This window comes from Arvicola amphibius, chromosome 6 (assembly GCF_903992535.2).
Source record: "Arvicola amphibius chromosome 6, mArvAmp1.2, whole genome shotgun sequence".
NCBI classification, from domain to species: Eukaryota; Metazoa; Chordata; class Mammalia; order Rodentia; family Cricetidae; genus Arvicola; species Arvicola amphibius.
The window spans coordinates 83,276,860-83,301,224 of record NC_052052.2 but is presented as its reverse complement, the minus strand read 5'-3'; the positions used below and the strand labels follow the sequence as shown (position 1 = coordinate 83,301,224).

Genomic DNA, 24,365 nt, shown 5'->3' with positions numbered 1-24,365 from the left:
CACACTCTCACTTCCTGCGCTTTCAGAACAATATCCAAAAATATTAAATAAAAAATTCCAGATAGCTTCCAAGTTTTTCAGTGATTTACTGTTCTCCATGGTGCTGTGAAATCCCGTGCAGTCCTGGTACCCACGTTGTATATGCTGCCTGTTCCTTTTCACTAGTGAGCATCTCCGTGCACATCTCTGTCTCAGCTGGTGTGTAAGTGGCCCCAATACCACTTAATAATGTTTCCAAAGCACAGAAGTCAAAACGCAAAGAAGACCCTAGTACAGGCACAGTGGAAGGACAGGTGCCTTTGGTGTTATGAGGTAAAACTGTGGGGAGCATAGGAAAATTGTCAACACAGTCCCAGCTTCAAGCATATAGTAGGGAAATATGTCCGTTAAAGAGACAAAGGGCCTGTTACACCTCAAGTTGGGTAGCTTAGAGCAACCAAGGTTTATTCCTTAAAAATCTTGAGCAGGAAGTCAGAAATGGGTGGAGCAGCAGGTTAACACTCAACACTAGAGGTCTTAGGAGGATAATGTTTCCTCCTGCTTCCAGCAAGTGTCATGGTTCCTTGATTTATGGCCACATCTACCTGGATGTCAAATAGCTTCCTCCATTTCTCTGGGGCCTTATCTGTGCTCTTAGCAACATTTGCTGCTGGCTATAGGATGAGTTCAGTTCCAACACCTTTACATCTGTAAACATCTGGGGGTTTTGTTTGTTTTAAAGAAGCTCACATCGGGGCTGCGGAGATGGCTCAGTGGATAAAGTGCTTACCATACAGCACATACAGGGTTCTCATCTCAGGTACTCACACAAAGTCAAATGGGTGCGGTGGCATGCCTGTAACCCCAGCACCACTGTAACCCCAGCAGCACTGGAGAGGTGGAAACGGAATCCTCAAAGCCAGCCGGTGAGCCAGATGACTAATGGTTCCATGAGCTCTGGGTTCAGCGAGAGACCCTGAAGGAAAAAGAAAGTGGAGAGTGATCTAGAAGACTGACTGTTAGCTTCTTGCTAGCAACCCCCAACACACACACACACAAGAACACACATACACACACATACACACAAACACACATACACACACACACACACACAAGAACACACATACACACACACACACAAGAACACACATACACACACATACACACACATGCAGAAGTGTGTTCATAGATTCTGGGGTTAGGATGTAGATATGTCTTTTGGGTAAGCTCCAGTCCACCCCACTCAAAGCAGAAACTCGAATATCTGTATGTCAGGCAACAAAACAAGGATGTGGCTATTAAAAATTGAGGAAATGGAGTGTTAGAATCCTACTCAAGGCTGTCCTCACCATCCCAGCCTCTTGGGTGCCTGTGAGTGTTTGCAGCAGGACACCTAAGCCCTTGAGGAACACACTTGAAGACACATTGCCCAAGAGATGGGCAGGAGCTTTCAGCACCTGCTTGGACAGGGGACTCGTTTGGTCTGACCTCTCTCCAGGCATCCTCACTTGCAGTAAGCAATGACCAAGGATGGCAGGTACTTACTGAGAAATACCCTTCTAGTGCCCGTCTTTGGATATTATGTTGAAGTGTGACTGGGTTAAATATAAAATTCACAGCATATCTTGAGCAACTATTTTGTAGTTATCTATATATAAATCTATTTTACAGCGACACAAATAGAATAGATTATGGAGTGTCAGCATGTAGATAGATTCTGAGTGCTTTTCCACTAATATACCTAATGATTCGTGCTGAGAATATTCAAGGGCTCCACTGTACATTTAAATGGATATAATTAAAATAATGAGCTCTATTTTAAAAAATGATATATGAAAAAAAATTTAAGAAGTTGGAAGTAACTGCACCACTAATTCAAAGTGATCTAAGTACTTGTGTGATGCCGTTGTTATTAGGACACCTAATTAAATGCGGAGCAGCTGAGGAAAAGAGAGGTTTGGGCTTGTAAATCTCAGCGCAGGAGTCGGGGAAGAGATAGGAGCTGCCTGTGTCCTTAGCACCTGGAGCCTTTATGGGAGGGGAGCCGGTGGCTCTGTGCCGTGCCAGAGAGTGATTCCTGTGACCCCATCCATAGGCTGCTTCAGCTGGGTTTCCAGAGTAAGCCTTACTGATTTAGAATGTGGTGGGGGCAGGGAGGGGGCTGTGTGGGTTGGGGGTGTGTCTACCTGTCCTTGGGAGGAAGTCATTTGCCGTTCCTCACTCTGGAACCCTAGTGTCCCTACTGGAGGTTCCAGGGGTCAGCAGATGTGGCCTTAAGTCCTCAGTTGGTGCCTTGCCCTGTGTCTCCCTGTAGTATATTTCCACCCAGGCCTGATGCAGGTGGGTATGGCTACCTTAAGCCCGGATCCATCTGCTGTCCCAGAAGTCCCAATGCCTGTTTATTCAGGAGGGGTACGTTTTTGTCATTAAGTAAGTACAGCATTTATGGAGCATCTATTGTATGCCTGCTGTATGCTGGAGATACGGTGTTACAGTAGAGCATTTATGGAGCATCTACTGTATGCCTGCTGTATGCTGGAAATACAGTGTTATGCCAACAACTCTTAGGGGATGTACAATTAGGTGAGTCATTAATGGACAAGATATTTTCAGATAGCAGCCAGGGCTATGAAGATAATAGAACAAGACAGTGACGGAGAGGCTGAACAGTGAAGTAAGAAAGGGGACAGCTGTGCCAAATGCTGTGAGAGTCACCTGTGGGAAGGAAAAGTGACTTCTGTGAGGGATTGCGGCTTGTGCTAGGAAGGCTTCATGGTGGTAAGAGTGACATCATAAGCCAGTGTCGTCATAGTGATAACTACGATTTGAAATTTGTATGGGCATCCACTTCAGGCCACTGCCCCAGTTGGACTCCTTACAGATGTCCCCACGCATCCTTGTGTCCAGCAAGGATCCTCACATAAGAGACACGGAAACGAAGGCTCAGGGAGGGCTTTTTGACCAGCATTGCACAGTGTTGGGAAAGCAGATTAGAGTTACACAGTCTGTCTGATCCATGGCTCCTCTTGTCCCCACAGTGTGGCCTGCAGCTAGTGAGGACATGGGGTGGGTAGGGGGCTGAAACAAGAAGACGGGGTGAGCTGGGGAGGAGATGGTGGTGTTCCTTTTTGTCCTATTTCTGAGTTTAGCAAACCATGGAGAGATCAGGCCTTTGTACCTGAAGGTGGCCGTGGCTGCCTTCCAGCATTCAGTATGTTCATTTCTGTCTCACGAACAGCTCGGGTTCTCGCTCCTGGTTCTCAGCAGTGGTGGAGTTGGGGTTTGGACACTCGTGGGTTGGATTCCCCATCATCCATGTGCTAACATATGTGCCATGTAAGAGTCTTCCAGTTCTGTTGCTGTAATGAAACACTTGGGGCTGAGTAGTTCATAGAGAACAGAAGTTTATTCAGCCTATGCTCGTGAAGTTCAAGAGCCAGCATGAGTTCAGCTCTGGTGAGGTCTCCTGGCAGACAGCTTCACCATGATGTAGTAACAGGCCCAAGTACTCTGCTACGTGTTTTCTGTGTGTTCTCTGGTTAAGTCTCATGTGACAAGCCTGTTAGCTGTGCTTGCCCATGGGAGAGCCAGGCTTCAGGGTGCCATGGCGAGCAGTGAAGTAGCAGCTGGCCCCTCCCTACTTTTCGTGGATGGTGGAAGCAGCGGCCTGGGTGGTTAGTCAGGCAAAGTATTTCTTCAGGCTAGGAACTTGAGGCCAAGTCAGGGGTCTGATGGCTTAGGCTCCAGGGAGCATCCACTACCAAGTTTGCAGACAACCAATTTGCCCTCCATTGGAAGAAATAACTTTTGTAAATTTATTTTTATCTTGGAATTGGAGGGGGCCACATTATAAAGTGTGTCAAGGTCACTTCTCTCCCTCCACCATGTAAGTCACAGAGATGAAACTCAGGTCATCTTTACTGACTAAGCCTTCCTGCTGGTCCAAGAATGCTTTTATGAAGTTACTAATGTCCTCACGAGACTCCACCATGGGGCTCTTGTTTAACCCCAATTACTTCTCAGTCACTCCAGCTCCAGAAACGGCTACATCTGAGATTTGGATATTAATGTGTGAATTTCTGGGGGGGGAGACACAGTTTGGTCCAGAGTAGCTCCCTAGTTACCTTTCTCTGTGCCTCTCTAGTATTCAGGCCCTCAAGGATTCTTTGCTCAGCATCCAGCTTTTGCCCCTCTGGGAACAGCTGCAGCAGGAGAATCAACTTGTGCAATGAAACCATTGCAACTCAACTCTTGTAGCTGCTGAGACCCAGAGAGCCAGGCTCCTACAGGTCCGCACAGCATGGTCCAGGTGGATCCAGGACCAAGTCGCAGGCCCTGCCTCCCAGGCCGCCACGTCTTCACAGTGCTCCACTTTGTTTGTCGTGTGGCCAAGCCTGAACATGCCTGTGTCTAGGTTTCTCTGAGCAGAAGAAAGGACCAGATGTAACAAGGCAGTATCCCTAGGTGTAGAATGAGATTTGATTTTCATCCTGTGCCTACCTTGCCTTACTCACCTCCCAAATGGAAGTTGTGAGGATAGTTCTCTTACTGAAAGGATGTGAGAGTCCATGGAGAATAATGTGGAAAGGGTGGCCCGGGTGTGGGTACCAGAGCCTTGGCTGCGTGTGTTCACCCGTAGCTGCCTTTAAGACCTAGGCAAGTCATGGCTCTGGTCCAGCTACAGAATGCACTCAGCTTCCCGGCCAGTTCCATCTGACCTCAGTTCCTTGAGGATGCTCTCAAATGTTTGGAGAGCAGTCCTGTGCCAAACTGTCACCACGAGAGCCTCTTGGGGCTAGTGTTTTCCCAGCTAAAGTGGGAGTAGAGAAGAGCTTGGATGTGGTCTGAGGTCCTGCTGCCAAGGAACAGAAACAGCGTGAGACGCTTGGCATGCTGATTACGCTGCGCAGAGTGCTGTTGGCAGAACAGATCCCAGCTTGGCCTGGGACTTGTTAGAAACAGAGTCTCAGGCACTGGCCCAGGCTGCCTGAACCAGACCCTGCATTTATGAGGACCCATAGCTTGTACAAATGACAGGACGTCACCTGAGTACTCTCAGAAGTCTGTAGACCTCCACTTATACAGACATAAAATGGAGCTGGTGGGGCAACTGTTAACATTTGGTACAGAGCTGTGTTGTAAGACTGTCTGGTGCTAAGGGCTGGTGGAGCTCCCGTTGCAGATTCCCTCTGAACGGCCTCTCTTTTTTTCCCAGGGAGCGCTTGAAGCGCAGTCAGAAGAACGCCAAGGTGGAGGGCCCAGAGCCAGTGCCTGCTGAGACCTCACTGAGTGCCGAGCAGGGGACGATGACGGAGGTGAAGGTAAAAACAGAACTACCAGACGACTACATCCAGGAGGTCATCTGGCAGGGCGAGGCCAAGGAGGACAAGAAGGCGGCTGGCAAGGACGGAACTGGTGATGTGCCTGCCGAGATCTGTGTGGTGATCGGTGGTGTCCGCAACCAGCAGACCCTTGGTGAGTGCCTGCATGAGGACCAGGATGGGGGCAGGGGAGTGTGCCCAGAAAGAGAACTTTTGGTGTCTTGCTAAAAGTTGCCTTTGCCTATTGAGTTCTAGCCTAGAGACTTCATTTTCTGATATGACAAGACCCCATGCTTCTGTAGAGCCTTTGATGAGGTCAGATACTTAGAATGTCTGCTGGCCCCCATCACACCTCGAGGCCCCCAAGCTCCTGGTGATTGGTTAAGTGTAATAGCCTGCTCTAAGGTCTGACTGGCTGACTTAGCGTATGTAGAGAGAACATGAAGATCCAGAGGGCAGTTGTCCCTACACCACAATGCTTGACAGCCTCTTGAGAGTCACCTCAAGAGGGACCCCGGCTCAACCCTGCCAGATCTCTGCACAGATCCTGTGCCCAACATGTGAACATATTGGTGTGAATTCTTTTGGCTTTCAGCATTGGCTCCCAGATTGACTTTTCAAATCTGCCAAACAAAACATATTGTTGGTTTAACAACTCTCTATGAGCCACAGCTTTGAATTCCAGGGATAGTGAGACAAGGCCCTGTTCCTAGTCTGGCCCCACACGTCTCTCCATCCTTCCTTCCTCCATGGTTGCCATGCCCAGAGTGTTCACAGGCATGCTCCAGCATCACCGTCTGCCCTTCTCTGACTCCTAGGCCCCTGTGTCTTCCTGGCTCACATATTGTCTGCAGCCTGCAAGTCCTCATGGGGAAGCCCTGTTTCCAGTGCCTTTTCTCCTTAGCTGCTCACCTCATCCCCCTGCTCTCTTTCCCCCTGTTCTTCCACGTCACCGTGTGCATCACCACAGTATCCCATGACCAGCCACACTTTTGTGTCTCTCCGCCTGACATACCCTGCTCAGCTGGCTACAAGGAAACCGTAGCTAATAAAACTGCCGAGATCTGCGTGATGATCGGTGGTGGTGCCTGTGATGGAGAGCACTCATCTCTGGTGCCTGTGATGGAGAGCACTCATCTCTGTGGTGCCTGTGATAGGGAGCCCACCTAGGACCTCTGACTCATGGAAGAGCTCTATGTACCACAGTGCCCACCATACAGATTCATGGGTCATATGAGGACATGTTAGGATATGTGCTATGTTGTCCTTCTCAGACCTTGAGACCGACTCCTACCATCTCCAGAAATGTGGCCCCAGCACTGGGGTCCTCCATTGTGCCTATGTTTTTGGCCTCTGGTCATCCCAGACCTCTCATTACGATGTTCATCCTGTCTGCTCTTCCTGTGACCCCTTCTGGGATTACCTCGACTCATTTCCTAAGCCCAGCATGTCGTTCAAGGCAAGTTCCAGGGCCACCTCCCTCCTTCCCTGATTGCTGGTCTGCGAAGTCTGCATGGACTGTGCCCGTCCCCTGCCAGGTTAGCCGTTTTCACAGATGGCCCGATGACAGAGGATAGCAAGCTCTACGTGAACTCAAGCAGGCCACTGACTGCTAGAGCTCGAAGGAAGAGGTATAGAGTTCATTTATAGCTGTCAGACCACGTGAGGAAGCTAGAAGATGCCCACATCCCAAGGATAGCATGAAGGACAATTAGGCATGAGAAGATACGTGGTGGGGAGCCTTGCCTGACCTCTGCCCCTCACCATTTAGTCCCCAGAGCCAAGGACCAAGCTTCCTCCAGCATCTGTGTATGGAGGAGAGGGTGCATGCTTATTCTCGCTGATGAGGATATGTCAATACTCTCTAAGCCCAGCAGCCATTGCTGCCCTTCCCAGGATGTCCTGTGAAGATAACTGTGCAGATCCAGTCAGGGAGGCCTCTGGCAAGCAGGCCAGAGAAATGTGGACAGCCTTCACTCAGCCAGTGGCCCACACAGTGGAGGCCCTTTGCCCTCGGGCCTCCTGCTAGCCAGAAGTGCGCATTTCACACTCAGCTGCTGCTCAGCAGCCTGGTCTTTGGCCTCACTGTCTCAGTGTCCTTTGCTGTTAGATGAGGACACACCGCGGCAACCTCATGGATGCGGGATGTGGTGGGCAGAACAGTGGGAACTCATCTCTGTGGTGCCTGTGATGGGGAGCACTCATCTCTGGTGCCTGTGATGGGGAGCACTCATCCCTGGTGCCTGTGATGAGGAGCACTCATCTCTGTAGTGCCTGTGATAGGGAGCACACCTAGGACCTCTGACTCATGGAAGAGCTCTGTGTACCACAGTGCCCACCATACAGATTCATGGGTCATATGAGGACGTGTTAGGATATGTGCTAAGTACCTGGTGCTGTGTCCAGCAATGCATGAAAAAGCTTTCAGTAGTATAGTCTGAGTGTTGGTAATTGTGGTTGGAATTTTCTTTGAGCCACCAACCAGCTCCCAAATAATGACAAGGAGACTTCTTACTAATTATGAAAGCTGAGCCTTTAGCCTAAGCTTGTCCCACTAGCTCTTACAACTGAATTTAATTTGTTTCTGTTCATCTACATTTTGCCTTATGACTTTATCTTTCTTTCATTCTGTATGTTCAACTCCCTCCAATTCTCATTATTGTATATGTGCACCTTGATTATCTCCTACTACTTCCTCTCTTTGTGCCCAGAAGTCCTGCCTATACCTCCTGCCTAGCTATTGGACATTCAACTTCATTGATCAATCACAGCAATACATTTTTACCCAGTGTACAAATATCCCACATTTCCCATTTTTGTCTAAATAGAAAGGAAAAGTTTTCACTCTAGCATAGCAAAACTATATACAATAAGAACAATTACCAGATAAGAATTATATTTACAATATCTAGTTCATTTGTATTTGGCAAATTCAGAGAAAATGCCCCATTATTTATCCTATCTTGGTGAGTCCAAAGTTTTGCACCTAATTTGCCTTCTGTCGTAGCTAAGGAAAACTGTAACTTTAATTACCTGTGTCCAACTCCAACAGAGACCCCAGAGGTATGTAATACTACCTGAGTAAACAGGACTTGCCGTGCAAGGGACTTCTAAAACTATAGAAATGACAGAGACATATGGTGGCCTAGACAGTCACCCAACGTTCCTCTGCAACATTGGGGCATCCATGTGCTGCCTACAGGCATAGAAGATCTGACAGACTTTTCTATGCAGCAGGAATTTTGAAGGACTGTTCCACCTTCTCTTGGGAATATTTGGTGATCTTTTTCCTTTGTGTCCTGTTCGTCCAGTTTGTACAGTATACTGTTAGCAGTTGAGGCAAGGGCAGTTTCTTGCCCAAATGACCAGCTTTGCCACAATGAAAGCAAGCTCCATATGGAGGTTCTTTTACACCCATTATCCCTTCATGAAGTAGATTGGTGCTGCCAGGAGCAGATGTGTCTCACTGTCATGAAAAGCCTTAGGTTATTAAGCATCTTAAATGCTATATTTGTAGGTCTCTGAAGCATTTGAAGGTCACCTATCTAAAATATCTCTGTTTGACCTTGAAAACATAGCTAACATGACTACAAGTTTGATTGTTATATATGACTAACTACTAACCTGCATTTTTAAAAAATTATCCTAGCCAGTTTGTAATAATAGCTTTCAAAAACTAGAACTTTACATTGCATTTTTAAATGAGCTGCATAGGTACAGTACCTTAAGCAAGAGTAGGAACATATATATGGTAGAACAAAATTAATCTGAAATTTGTATCAATGTACAATAGTCAATATCAATGTAAAATATTTGAGATGAATAGTTGCCTTTTTATCCTATATTCCTATCCCCACTAAATGATGACAAATATCTATAACCCACCAAATTTACCAGAAACCACCGATCCCACCTCTTGGGAATGTGGACAGTGTATACTCTAGACTACTTCCTGTTGTCTGGGGCTGACAGCATCTCCAGGGGACTCTGAGAAAGTTGAGACATTGGCCGAGTACTGAGAAATCTACCTAGCTGTAACATTGTCAGTCCCAGAACTGTTCACACGCAGAAGTCTCAGCATATATGTCTGCTCTCTTGTGGATTTTCCTGGCTATTTCTTTTTTTTTTTTTTTTTTTTTTTTTTTTTCAAGACAGGGTTTCTCTGCAGCTTTATTAGAGCCTGTCCTGGACCTAGCTCTTGTAGACCAGGCCTCATGGATGGTATTGTCTAGGAGAATCCTGCTGCAGGTGTCGGTACCCAGAAGGCTGGTATTGCCTGGAGAGGGCCTGTGTTGAGAAGGGCATGTCTTACTCTTAGCATGTCAGTGCAGGTATAGCTGGCATGGGATTTGTGGGCCAGACCCACGGTTCACTTTTTAGCAAGAGCAGAGATGGTATTGAGTCTGACAGTGTTGTTACGTAAAACCAGAAGTGAACGGATGAGTTCACTGAGGCCTTGCTCCTCTGACAAGCTATAGGGACAGCTCTGCCCTGTAGCCTGGGGAGGGGCTAGAACATGAGGTTTCCACTCCTTCATGAAGGATGACATACACTAAGGACCCCTGTGCACTGTCCCATCAGTGTCCCTCAGAACCTCAACACAGCACACTGCCAGATGGCTGGAACTGAAGACTGGAAGTGGAAACCTGTTTGCTATCGTTGTGCTAGGTAGAGATAAGGAAGGCCAGCTGTGTGTGCCACAGTCAGGACACCATTGTAGATCATTGCATGGTCCCAAGAGATAAGGATGGCCAACACCCACCCTTGTTTGCAATCAGTGAGTGCTTATCTCTGTGGTTTGGAACCAGCCAGGGGCTGAGTGGCCGAGGGAGGCTTCCTGTTCATGGCGACAGAGCTAGTGAACAGTCTTGCCTCCACTGGACTCTGCTTCTCGTGAAAGCTGAGCCAACCAGGCCGTTTCCAGGTGTTAACCAGTATGGGGAAGCCAAGGATCTTGAGTTCTGGAGAAGCAACAAGAGCCTGTAGGGGACGGGGAACAGGGTGACGAAGGCTAGATACCCACCACCTACAGTATTTCAGGAGGCCTAGCCAGTGTGGAGTAGCCACCAGGAAGTCATCTGTGACAGAAATTGTTTGGTAACCAAATATAACCTGTGAGGGAATGAGTTTCTGGTCCTGGAGGTGGGCAAACAGAGAGGAGGGATGGCGGTCAGCCAAGCTATGAGGAAGGAATTAAGGGCCAAATGGAAACTAGATTCTGCAGGGAGGTTTCCTAGGCAGTGAATAGGTGTGCCAAGGAGGAAGTACAGTGTATACACCCCCCCACACACACACACAGAGAGAGAGAGAGAGAGAGAGAGAGAGAGAGAGAGAGAGAGAGAGAGAGAGAGAGAGAGCACATCATCCTGGGAAGAAGAGTGGAGGAGGAAGAGGGAACTCCAGTCAGTAGGAAGCCCCAGGGCTGTGGCTCTGGATGGAGTGACGAGTTCCACGGCTACTCAGACATAGCCACGTGGGCTTCAGTCCTTGACAAGTTTAGGAGCCGAAGGTGCCAGGTTCTACTTGGTAGTGCTAGCTGATAGTGGGTTTCCTATTTCAATAGGCTGTTGGCAGGTCTTGGTGCCTGAGCCTGCCAGAACCAACACTTAGTTTTTTGCTACAGCCATGAGGGAAGGAGGAGTCCTGGCTGCCCTCCAGGCCCAGTTTTCTCTGCTATTGACTCTGCGTCTGGGGTAAACTAGGAAGGGGTCTAGGTGGAGAATCCCTATTGGAAAGTCAGAGATGTTTGGAATGCTCAGTGGGTTACACCTGCAGGGCTGTCAGGACAAGAGGGGAGAGGGAAGCCACAGTTCTGAGAGTATCTTTAAAGGTGGACTAGAACACAAGGTGTCAGCTGAGGCCCCCAGGATGGCCACAGTGGCAAGAGGAGCCCCCAGACCAGAGCGTCGGACATCTAGTTCCGTGCTCCTAAAACACTGTCTCTCGTTTGTCACCAGCTGCAAAGGTTATAATTCCTGGAATATTGTATTGCTTTTTAAAGGTAGAATTGAGGAAATAATCACCATGGCACTGCTGTTTAGGGCCCGCTGTTGTCACTGCAGAAAGCATGTGAACAAGCTCCTCTTTAGCAGACAGAAATTTTATGTCTTCGTTTTTCCTCCTTGAACTCCTGTGTCTAGCCCACCCCCCCCCCACAGGGTTTCATCCTAATGTAATACATTTTCTATGCTTGAAAGTCCTTTATTGATCACTGTTTCACACTCATCTGCACAACACGAGCTACATAAATTGAAATAGAAATTTCTAGAGGAAAAAAAATTTCCTGGGATCATAAAGCTCTCCATTTTAAAAACCTTTTAATTTTTCCCTCAGATTGAGTTGTGATTAGTATGCAAATTGTCAAAAACAAAGTTAGATAAATAGTAAGTGTAAAAATAAAAAATTACCAAAAGCACACTTCTCGATAAAATGGATAAAGCTTTCTTTCTCTCTCAATTGGCTCATGTATCTGTGAATTAATATTTCTTAGAGCTAGAATGAGACAGGACTTGGCCTTCACTTCATGCTGATCTTCCGTGTTTGTAGGGAAGGTGCTCGGAGGGCTGGGTCGTGTGAACAGGGAGCTAGAGACCCTGGGGTCTGCTTCATGGTGTCTCTTGATTCTTTGCACTCTTTCCAAGATGTATGCCTAAAACCACATGAGGGTCTGTCTTCAGACAGTGTTTTTAATGGCCTCTTCATTTACAGCTCTCTCTTTCTCTTTCTCTCTCTCTCTCTCTCTCTCTCTCTCTCTCTCTCTCTGTGTGTGTGTGTGTGTTTGTGTGTGTGTGTGTGTACACGCAAGAATATGAGTGTGGAAGCCAGGAGTCACACTTGGGGTGTCTTTCTTACTCTCTGTATTTATGTTTTTGAGACTGGGTCTCTTGCTGAATCTGGAGCTCACCTATTTGGTTAGACTGCAGGACCCTTCTGTCTTAGCCATCTCCAGCAGTAGGGTTACAGCTGTGCAGCCAGCTGTGCAGCACCACACCTGGCATTTGTGTAGGTGCTGGGGTTCCAAACTCAGGTCCTCATGCATGTCCAGCAGGCACTTCACCCACTGAGCCATTCCTGCAGTCCCTCCGTCTTCATTCAGAGTGGAAGCAGAGGATTGGAAATCCCTGAATGAAGAGCAGGATCTGTCCCCAGGCTTTAGATCCAGTCAGGACTTCAATGTCATCCCGCTCCAGGGAAGCACTGGCCCTGTGAAAGTGTAAGGTACCCTTGGTAGTTGGGAGAAGCTGGAGAAGAGAAGAGAACAAATGAGGAGACAGTGCATAGCACCTCCCCCTGTCTGATTCGTTGTGTTTACGGGGAAAGTGCTTTGACGTTGGCAGCAGGGAAACAATTTTCTTAAAGTCATTGTCCTCAAGTGCCCCCTTTAGAAGACCCTGCTCCAGAGGGCATTCAGCTTGAGGCTAAGACCTTGAGAGCCATAGGAAGCCTACTTGTCATAACTTCCCACATCCACACCCTTTCTTCATCAAGTTCCAGAACCAGCTGCTACAGTTTCTGGGAACTGAGGGGGATAGATGTCCATGAGCCTTACGTCTGGGATCTTCCATTCCTTCCCTTTGCGTGTCTATTGTTTTATATTTTGTGTTGAGGGGAATGGGGCCCCTTGTTCCATCCCACCTGGCTAGCTTACACCCAAAATAATCACACAGAAACTGTATTAATTAAATTACTGCTTGCCCATTATCTCTAGCCTCTTATTGGCTAACTCTCACATCTTGATTCAACCCATTTTCTATTAATCTGTATGTCACCATGAGGTCATGGCTTACCGGGAAAGATTCAGCATGTCTGACCTGGCGGCTCCATGGCAGCTCTCTCTCTTTTCTTCCTTCCTCCCAGAATTCAGTTCTCTCTTCCCGCCTACCTATGTTCTGCCCTATCAGGCCAAGCAGTTTGTTTATTGATTAGCCAATGAAAGCAATACATAAACAGAAGGACCTCCTACACAATTTCCCCTTTTCTGTTTAAAAAGGGAAGGAAGGCTTTAACTTTAACATGGTAAAATTACATATAACAAAACAGTTATCAAGCAAGAATTACAGTTACAATATTTATATCTATTTTATCTTTTATCATAACAAAGGAAAACTATTAACTATAACTATCCATTCTTCAACTCCATCAAAGACTCCAGAAGGATATAATATTACCTAAGTAAACAGGAAGTGCATTGTAAGCAACTTCCAAAATTCTAGAAATGACAGAGACATCTTGCTGCTGGACAGGTTACCCAAAGTTCTTCTGTAACACTGGGACATCCACATTTAGCCTACAGGCCCATAGTATCCAGCAGACATTTCCATGAAGCAGAAAATTTTAAAGACAGTTCAGTCACTTTTTTCTGTGTCCTGCATAATGTCTCGCAGACTCTTTTATGAAACAGGAAGCCAGCCTTCATGTTACAGAATGGTGCCCACGTGGATAACTGCATCCACAGAAAGCCTGAGAAAGCTTGGGAAAGAATAGAGTAAAGCATGTTTTCTTTTTGTTTTCTTTCTTTTTTTTTTTCTTTTTTTTTTTTTTTGGTTTTTCAAGACATGTTTTCTTGGTAGCAGCAATTTCTTGGGTCTGCTCTGCTTCCTAGAGGCAAGCAAGTGCTCTCATCTAAGAGAGGCTTCCTGACTCAGCTTTAGCTGTAAAACCTTGCAGCTCTTTTAAGAGGTCCTGCCATGAAACACTTAAATGGTGTTGATGAAAAGCTGAACTCACGCTTTTAGGTTTTCAGCTGTAGCAGGAAAAAAGCTGCACTGTTTTAAAATGCTGGCTTTCTGGGCCATCCTGCCAAGGCAAACCCTGACTCTTTCAGGTAGGTGGTCCGACTATGGAGCATTTGAGTGTGGTTTGTTAGCACTCTGTTGCACCTTGCTTGCTAACAAGGACCTTGAAACACCATAGAGTTGTGGCAGTAAATGTGGCTACAGCCAGTACCTCTGCCATGAGGCTGGAATCACAGAAAGCTAAGGAATGGGCTGGATCCAGCTGTCAAAGCCACGGCTTTAATTCTACCCATATTGCTTGGTAAATTAAAGACTCATCTGGTCAGAAAAAGAGAGATATACAGTAAAGAGAGAATCAAAGATGAAGAAAACCTCTAAATGGTTTACAGTGTGTTAAAAATATATGCAGGCTTAAAAAAGGTTAAAGTCCTTAAAATAAAAAAGAAAAAGAGTAAGAAAAATAAAAAAAAGAGAGTAGTTGGGGGTGGTGGTACACACCTTTAATCCCAACACTTGGTAGGCAGAAATAGTCAGACCTCTGTGAGTTCAAGGTGTGGTGGCACACGCCTTTAATCCCAATGCCTGGGAGGCAGAGGCAGACAGATCTCTGTGAGTTCAAGGTATGGTAGCACACACTTTTAACCCCAGCACTTGGAAGGCAGAGACAAGTGGATCTCTGTGAGTTCAAGGACAGACTGGTCTACAGAGGGAGTTCCAGCCAAAGATATACAGAGAACCTGTCTCAAAAAGTAAAAGTAAAAATAAAAGAAATAGAGGTTAAAATAAAGCCACAGAAAGATGAAAAATACACAGAGAATCTTGATACTGTATGTTATTATGCTCTCTTTGAATTGTTTGAATGCTGAGGAAGGAGCAACAGCTGCTAAAAGATACTTGCTTATAAATGCTGTTGAATTAATTCAAGATAGGTATTTTGAAAATACCTTGACTTCAGAAGTGAAGTCAAAGGATATGTTACTTTGGAGAAGAGGTTTTGCTTTTGTTTCCACAGGAAATGAAAGGCTGTGGATTCATTCTGAGTTAAGAAAAATCAGGTTTGATCAAAGAAGACCACCTGAGAAATCTCCGGTAGGCACAGATGGCCCAGATGTCAGAGTTCTACATCCAGAACAGGTTCAAGATGCTATCTGAGATGGTCAAGACTCACAGGATACTCCAGTGAGGACTTGATTATAATTCTAAATTTTCTTTAGGTCCCCATAAGATTATCAGCACCCCCAACCAGCAGGAAGTAGCCTGAATAACTACACCTACATTCCCAACAAATGGACTATGGATTTTTCCTTTGTTTAAAAAAAGGGAGAGAAATTTTAGGGGACAATTCTGTATTCTGTCAATTATGTTTTAAATAAATGCTGATTGGCCAGAAGCCAGACAGGAAGTATAGGCGGAGAAACGAGAACAGGCATATTCTGGGAAGAAGGAAGCTCTCCCGCCAGTCCTGTCTCAACCACCTAAGAAGCAAGATGTGACCTGCCCCGCTGAAAAAGGTACTGAGCCATGTGGCTAAGATAGATAAGAACAGTGGGTTAATATAAGTTATAAGAGCTGATACAAAGCCTGAGCTAATGTGCCAATCAGTTTATAACTTATGGAGACCTCTGTGTGATTTTCTTTGGGATTAAACGGCTGCAGGAACCAGGCAGGACAGAAACCCCAACAAAGCAGGCCCTTCATGTTACAGTTTTGTCTAGGTGTCCAAGCTTCTCTGGGGATGGCTCAGAGAATACTCAGAGAATACTTCTCTGAGTATTCACACTTGGAGTCAGGGGTCCTACCCACACATCTGTCCTCTGCCAGGGATGCAGCACAGTGCTAGGTGGGGGCTGCCGACAAGGATCTGTTTGTGACCTGGGAGCCGTCTTGCAGCAAAAGCAAGAGTGGGGACAGGGAAAGACATAACTGGGCAGGCAAGAGCAAGAGAGTCCCTCCCAGATCTGAGAGTCCTGTAAGTGGTGTCAGATCTGGTGAGGACCATAGAATGTGTGGCCTCACTGCTGAGGAGAACATAACTTGCTTGGCATCCAGAAAGAGACCTTGCTGTGCTGGCACAGGGCTAGCTCTGGAATCCCGGAGACTGGCTTTGAGCATTTATCCTCACCAGCCCCAGAGTCCCAGGCCTGGGCACCTCCAGGACCAGTGATCCAGAGGACTGGAAAGGTGGTGGGAAGGGAAGCAAGGCTGTACCTGCTCATAGGCACTGCCCTGAGGATATCCCCTGTGAAGCTCATGGTGTGACACCCAGTTTGGTGGAGCTGAGCAACCTTGGGCCAGAATGTGTCACCCCCCTTGGTCCTCCTTTCCCTCTGTTGAAAAATAGAGATAATAGCTGTCCCTCTCCCCTGGAGCTTTAAAGATGTGTTGAACTAATGGGAGAAGTCTCCCGAGCTGGCATCTTGTATCCAGAAGCCTGGATAGATTCCTGAGTGTGTGTCTCCATCTCTGCTCCCCCACCTGTGCAGGGTCAGAGGTCAGCCCCGTTCCAAGATGTCCTAGGTGACAGCCACAGCAGTGTTTCACAAGGGAGCCAGCAAAATAGGAAGCGTGCAGAAGTGCTCAAGTGAGGCCGTTGCCACATGGTCCTACCTATTCTTACTAACATCAGCTACAGAGACTGAGGCCTTGCGAGCCCAGCTGCCTGGCCGCCTCTTCCCCAGCTGGCCTTGACCCTAAACTCAGGCATAAGTCATTCTCCAACGTTAAGGGCTCTTTCTGATTCCTTACATAATTCAGATGGAAAAGCTCCAGAAGGCAGCCCCCACAGTGGATCTGTTCGGAGCCAGTATTCAGGGACCTGGATTTTTGACCAAGCTTTGAGATGTGCATCTGGTACTTGATGGCTGAGGGGTCGGCATGGAGGGTGGGCACAGTTGGCCATGGCTGCCAGCTGCATCTCCTGAGCGAACTCTGCTGGAATCTCAGGGCCTAAATGGCCACCCTCCCTACTCCTCATCCGACCATTGTGAATAAGTCTTGAGTCTACCCTCAGGGTTGACAGGACACCTGGAAATCTGGTGGTCTAGACTCTCTGGACCATTTCAGCTAGACTTCCTATGGGTCACTGACAGTCACGAGAGAAGAATAGTCCCCACAACCTTCTGTGCAGCTTTGTCTTATGTGCCCACCAGCACAGGGCTTGTGTTGAGCCTTTCTCTGTTGGATGTGAGCCTCCTCCTCCTCCTGTGCATTCTAGAACTTTGGTTCTGAAGAAAGCACTGGAAATGCTGGTGATAGCCTCAGCTCTCACTTCCTGAGTGCCTGCTGTACCAGGCCATATACTAAGGACAGAGTTACACCACTTACCCTGGCTGTTGTTTTACAGAGAGGAATCCTGGGCTTTTCCTGACTCCTCTCAGGGAGTTAAGATTTAGACCTGGCTTGGTTACCCCGACTGCTCAGTGAGGCCACTACTCTCGTGGGCTTCTCATTTCTCTGTCCATTTGATACCTTCTGCCCACAGGAAACTGAGAGCCCTGGGACTGAGGGCAACTGGAAGGTGAGCTTGGAAGTCCCTCCTGCCAGTGTATAGAGCTCATCTTTACTCTGCCAGGGTTAGGGAGGTTGTCAGAGGCCTCACACAGGCAGCATGAATCCTCAGCTTTCCACAAACAGAAGAGATGGCTTGCCTTAAAGCCACTGGTTAGAAACAGCGTTGACTCTGTAGACACCCTCCTCACTCCAGCTGGGCCAGGGTCCCACCTCGAGCCTCCAGGTCCCCCTCTGGCTGTCACAACACCATCACCAAGTTATCCCCAGGCTTGCTGACCTATCTGCCCCCCATTAGATGGAGGGGCGCAGGGACCACATCTATTTCACTGCCGAGCCTCAGTGCCTGGCCATCTCAAATGCTTAATAAATCCTTGGTTGGTGGAAAGAAACTGGCAGAAACTGTTAGAGTGGGTAAAGGTGCCAAAAAGAAAGTCCAGAAGTTATCACTTGGTGATTGATGTGCACAGTAGCAAGCCACCAAGAAGTACCATGTGCTTGCTGTGTGCAGGCTACAGGGCTGAATGCAGAGAATTGTGTGTGCTCTATTGCTGTGTTTGTGACCTTTCCAGTATGGCAGGGGTGATGTATAAACAAAGCCCTAAAAGGTAAACTGCTCTGTGCTGTGTGGCATTAGGATGGCAGTGGCCCTGAAGTAACTCACAGTAACACAGGCAGCAACCACTGCCTCTTAGAACAGTGCTTCTCACCTTCCTAGTGCTGAGACCCCTTAATTCCTCATGTTGTGGTGACTCCCAACTATAAAATTTTTGTTGTACTTCATAACTGCAATTTTACTACTATGACTCATAATGTAAATATCTGTGTTTTCCAGTGGTCTTAGGTGACCCCCCTTAGGGGGGTCATTTGACTCCCCAAAGAGGTTACAACCCACAGGTTCAGAACCGCTGACTGCCCTAGTACTTCTCCTGTGCCCGTGGGTCGTGTGCTGTCTGTGTGCCTTGCTCTCGGTGTGAGAGGCAGGAGCCACAGTCCTGTTGGCACGGGAGGAATCTAAGCCACAGACAGGGAAAGGGAGTTCTAGTGGAGGGGTAGGCTTGGCATACAGACTCTCTCAGTGTGCCCGACTGAAGCATCTCGACTTCTCGGCACAGAAGAGGGAGTGGCCGTTAGCGATCGCGGTCACTCCCGTGCATCTGCAGGGAACATGGTTCTTCTGTATTCAGTCTTCTGTTGGCGCCCTTGCCTTCTCCAGAGAAGAAACTTAGGCACAGCCCATGAATGGCAGAGCTGAGCTCCTTCTCTGCACCTGCACTGAAGGAGTGGTGTCCCACCTTGACTGCTGGGTGCCAGACGTTCCTGAAAAGGCACATGCCTAGGCCCCCAGCCCCAGCAGCTTGAGTGTGACCTCTTCAACATGCTTCCTGACCTTGCTGTTCTAGAAGGTGGAAGCTGCGCCCAGGTAGCCTCAGGTCTGCAGGAGGGCTCTGCCTATCAGAGATGGGCAGGCTCTTTACCTGGGGTTCCTACCAGGTTAGGTCCTGTTCGCTGTATCCAGTCTTACTTCCATGGACTTTGTCCTAGGCTCTACATGGTGGGTCATTTTTTGGTCCCCTTGAGGATCAACTGTTTTAGTTCTCTGCACCTGGGAAAAGGCCCAAGCAGCAGAATTCATTCTCTCTCTCTCTTTCTCTCTCTCTCTCTCTCTCTCTCTCTCTCTCTCTCTCTCTCTCTCTCTCTCTCTCTCTCTCTGTATGTATGTGTGGTGTGGTGTGTTCTCTGTGTCTGAGTACCATGGCTCCACAGCAGATGTGAACTGCTATGTTTGGTGAGCTTGTCTCTCGTGGGACTGGACAGTTGCTAGGGAGAGTGAAGGACCAGAGGGAAGTGCGCAGACCAATCCTACTGTGTCTGGAGAAATCACCAAGGTCAGATGCTGGTAGGTGCACAATGGGGACCTAAAGCCCTGTGGCCTGATGGAGCGACATCCTCATGGTATGGTGGCCCCTCACAGAGCACTCTAGGTCCCTCTCTTTCCTCTCAGAGTGTGGGTGCAGGACTCAGTCAAGGCTGTCCCCTTTATTCTACAGATCTGGAAGCCGGGGAGCAGAGGTGGTTGCAGGTAGGTGTGAAGCTGAGCTCCATGAACTCCAGCTCAATGCCTTCTCTGTTGGTCCTCATTGCTCCTTTGTCTGCCAAGGGACCCTCCCTGCCCAGTGACACTTGGTCCTGGGCCTCATGGTGGCAAGGTAGTTTACCGGCCCTCTCCGCTGTTTTCCAGGGTCCTATGAATGCGGCATCTGCGGCAAGAAGTACAAGTACTATAACTGCTTCCAGACCCACGTGCGGGCGCACCGAGGTGAGGGCGGCCGGCGGCCCCATGCTCTGATGGCCCTAGAAATCAACCATAGGAGGGGGGCATGGAGGAAGGGAAAAGCCTTCTTGGGGTGGGAGAAATAGTGGGGGGGGGATCAGGCCCTAGTTTTGGCCTTGAGGGCTCTGGGGATGCTCAGTAGGAGTATCACCTGCCACTACTCCCAAAGGCCATGTGTTCACATCATCTCATATTCCTCTTGACAACTCAAGAGAGACGCCAGCAGCTGAAATTATGGGGACAAAGGAGCTGGCATGTGCCCCTCCTGAGCCAAGTGGCCGGGAAGAGAAGCCCAGGTTCAGGCCAAGGTGACCTTGTCCCTCATAGGATCCAGGCATGGACAGCACTTCCAGACTCCCTTCAGCTGCCCCACTCAGTCTCTCCCTCAGCATGCCCAGCCATCACCTTTGCCAATTGGTTACCTCCTTCCTCTCTCTCTCTCTCTTTTTCTCGCAGATACCGAAGCCACCTCAGGGGAGGGCGCCTCCCAGAGCAGTGAGTACTTTTCCCACCTCCCGGGTGGGTGGGGGCCAAGCACAGTGCCTGGAAAGGAGCTGTTCCTCCCTCCCCGGAACAGGCTTGAGTAGCCTTTGAGAAAGAAACTCGTTGCCAGGCCTTGGGGCCAGAGGGGCCTTATGAAATCAGAGAAGGCCTTCTCAAAGTGGGTTCCATAGGTTGCACATTCTGAGGAGGGTTCTCTTGAAAAAGGGTTCTCTGGCCAAGTAACCTTGGGAAACCTAGAGTTGTGCTCAGGTGGGCATAGCTGACATCTCTGCTATGGGTGTCCTGAGTTGTGTTCATGTGGGTGTAGCTGACATCTCTGCTATGGGTGTCCTGAGTTGTGCTCAGGTGGGCATAGCTGACATCTTTGCTATGGGTATCCTATGCCACCTGGAATATCTCCAAGAGGAACCAACCTTCCCTGTGCTTTGGACCCTGTTCATGGGCCTGGGGTTCTTAGCCTGTGCTAGGAAAGTTTTCTTGGAGGACCCTCAGCCTTGGGCACAGTTGGTTCCAGATGCTGGGCCCTGTGATAGTTTCTCACAGGTCCTTCTTACCCTCTCTCCAACTCAAACCCCATGGGATGATACACTCTGCCCTTCCACCATCCCTCCCACCCCTGTGCACACATGAGCCTCAAAAGTTCTACCCTTTGTGATTATCTCATGGGAGCACGTGTCTAGGCCCATCTCCATCAGAAGGTACGAACTAGGTTGTTCTTAGTGCATTGTTCCTGACAGCTCTAACGCAGAGGCCCCCAGATGCCTAGCCTTGGGAGTGGCTAAGTAAGTACACTCACATAAAGGGCCACATACAGAAATGAGGGATGAGTGCGGTCTAGCTACCCACGGCTGTGTGCACAGAGCTCTCGAGGGAATCATCTCCTACGACTGTCAGAAAGCATAGGCATAGGGGAAAGGGGTGCTGAGGGAAGTCAGGAGATTAGGCACCCTTGAAAGGGTCTGCCGTCTGCTTCTTGAGCCAAGGGTTCCCATTCCTCAGGACTTTGTGGGTGGAACATGACCAAGCTGCATGCTTAATACCCAAACACTTTGTTCTGTAGGGGCCAAGAAGTGTTTGCTGTAGAGGAGCAGATGGTGAGGAGGTTGTGCCAGGGTCGTGGCATCTCCATCGCCAGCCCTTCACTTGTAGTGGGAACTGTAAGGGGATACCGTGAGGCTACATTCTACCAGTAAAGTTGGTGGGGTCTGGCCTGGGGAACCAGTATGGCCCCTTGTTGCTTGTGTTTGTTGCACCACTGCACTTAAAGATAACAAATGTTACTCAAAAACAAAAGAGGTGAGGGTTGAGCTGAAGAAGGGCCCTACTTGAGGCTAAGCCCCGAGAATGTCCTTCTTGAGATACCCACTCTAGGAAGGTGTTCAGCGTGGCTATCAGCCTGCCATAGACTCTAGCTGGGAGGCACAGCAGCTGCCTCTCCCCGGCCCAGCCCTGTCTGTCTGCTTCACTAGCTGCCCCCTTCTTCTCTGGACCCTGTGGTCAGCCTGTGGTCAGCCACACATTTAACGGCCTTCCCTACTTATCCTTTCTTCCTTGGCCTCCCTGGATGCCGCTCAGTGGGCTGTCGCTCTGTCTGGCTTCCACTCTACAGCTCCCTAGTGTTGGTGCTGTGGTGGGAGGCTTTTTAGACCTTTCTTCATTTTTCCATTCCTCTACACGGGTCATTTTTCCCATGGCCAGGATGCTATCATCTATGTCCCAGCCTCGGTCCAGTCAGCAGCAGTGCTCTGTGTCTAGTGAGGTGCTGGATTGGCCTTGACACAGGGCTGTAGAGCATTGGGACTGGAAGGCTCCTGTGGAAAATGCCAACTCCACCCTGCCGCTTGCACACGAAGACCCCGAGTCCCAGGGTGTGGAAGTCATGTAGTTTGTTAGCCGTGGGGCCGGGCCTGGATAACATTTAGCAGGGAGATAATCCCGTCACAGACAGACAGACAGACACACCTGCCCACGCATCCATCTTTTAGTATCAGATCAAAGACCAGTCAGTCCCTGCAATACACTCCCCGAGCACCATTTCCATCTCCTAGGTCTTTGGGAAACCCTGCCAAGTGACATTTACCCTGTTAGTTGGGGTGGAAGCCATTGTGTTCTGTCTTAGTTAGGATTTCTATTGCTGTGATGAACATCATGACCAAAAGCAGCCTGGGGAGGAAAGGGTTTACTTGCCTTACACTTCCTCTTCTCTGTTCATCACTGAAGGAAGTCAGGACAGGAACTCACACAGGGCAGGAACCTGAGCCTGGAGGCAGGAGCTGATGCAGAGGCCATGGAGGGGAGCTGCTCAGTTGGCTTTCTTATAGAACCCAGAACCACCAGCCCAGGGATAGTGTCTCTTAAAATGGGTTGGACCCTCCGCTATAAATCACTAATTAAGAAAATGCCCTACAGCTGGATCTTGTTCCTTTCTTCATTACAAGGAGCTGCTATTCCCATCTCAGAGGCATTAGGGAGTGTGTCCCAATTCAGACACATTTTTATCAATAGTAGAGTTTGGGCTTAGGTGTCTCGCTCCAGAATCTGCCTCCCGTAGCAGGTCCACGGTGGCATTACTGAGATGCCGGGCTCTCTTGTGAGAACTGTCACTGGCAGACGCTTTTGGGAATAACACTCTCTTCCTGTTCAACTCCTCCATTAACGTTCCGGAGCATGAGGAGACAGTGCAGACTCAGCAGGACAGATGGGAGTGGTTTTCAGTCTCAGAAACGGGGGGGGGGGGGGAGGGCGTCTGTGTTTTATTGGAGCTGGGAAATGTGGCCTATGGGGAGATGAGCGGGCCTGGTGACAGGAGAGGCAATGGGCAGAGACACATGAGAGCCGAGTGAGCAGCATCCACAGAGGGCAGACAGCTTTGGACAACAGAACGAAACTTCATCTGGGTTAGCCCCAGTAGCTTTCCCTGCTGGCATCCAGAAAGATGGTGGAACTGTGGGAGATGCTGAGGGTTATGGGCTAGGTGGTCCAGAATGAAAGGAAGGAGTCTCCCTGAGCTGCCTGGCTTGCCATGGGAAAGGAGGTGATGCTGAAGTAGAAGCCAAAGAAAGGACCCGGAATCACCTGATCTGTGCCCCCTACTTCAGAATTTAGATAGGGACAATGAGGAGGCAGAGACCACACCTCTCACCCACCCCCCTCAGCTCTCCTTTGGAAGACTCTGGTACTCATCCTGTGAATGTCTACTACTGCCCAGACTGTGGCTCCTTAGTGACAGTTCATCTCTGCAGCCCTGGTGTCTGCTAAGACACCTTCAGGGGCCGCCAGTTCCAGGGATGAGCTGGGCAGAGGTGGGAAGAAGGGCGAGTGATTCCTCCATCCCGAGTCCAGCTGAGAAGGGATTGGAAACCTTCTCACCCTTCCACAGATGGAACAGCCTTGGCGTGAAGTATTTTTTTTGACTCCTGTACCTGGTGCTGAGGAGCAGGGAATGGGGCCAGAACAAAGCACCCCAGCATGGTTTATCCAGCAAGGAAAGGCTGCGACCCCTGACTCGGCTCTGGCTTGAAGTTCAGTGAACTTTGGTCCCTAGCTCTTTCTTCTCTCTGTGCAACCGTACCTCTGTATCCTAGGGACCTGGGGAGATAGAATTGATGGGCCCTCCATAGAGCAACCAGAGGGACACATTTCACCAGGTCTGAGCCAGTTCAAATGCAGGAGGGTGTGCCCTGGAGGGAGAGGTATGGGTCTGGGTGCTACTAGCCTCACTGTGGGAGGCCCAGGAAACAGGCAAACTTGGACCAGTGTTAATGACTCAAAGCAGCCCACCCTGCTTTCTCCCCGTTTCTATGGCTGGGAACTTCTATGGTGTGGCTTTTCAGGGTCCTCTGGCGTCGAGATTCCCACAGGACCACAGGCAGATTTGATCAGAGCAGTGGCCTCATCCTGGGCTCAGCTAGTAGGGCTTTCTTTTAGGTTTGCTAGAGAAAGTGTGGGTTGCAGGACTCTGTACCTCTGACACTGTGGCTCCGA

General features: G+C 48.8%; 1 protein-coding gene across 4 annotated transcripts in view; it reads left to right on the top strand.

Moving 5' to 3' along the window:
• Positions 1-5,270: 5,270 nt before the first annotated feature.
• The window catches only part of Znf618 (zinc finger protein 618), a 55,673-nt gene continuing 36,578 nt past the window's right edge, over positions 5,271-24,365 (top strand). For 2 of the 4 annotated variants that reach the window (XM_038334576.1, XM_038334577.1), the window contains exons 1-3: positions 5,271-5,454; positions 19,785-19,862; positions 20,334-20,372. In XM_038334576.1, the coding sequence (XP_038190504.1) occupies positions 5,286-5,454; positions 19,785-19,862; positions 20,334-20,372 (286 nt within the window). In that variant the 5' untranslated portion in view covers positions 5,271-5,285. Of the gene's footprint in view, positions 5,455-16,789; positions 16,886-19,784; positions 19,863-20,333; positions 20,373-24,365 lie in introns of all 4 variants that reach the window. The other 2 variants (XM_038334575.1, XM_038334574.1) reach the window with 2 other exon arrangements.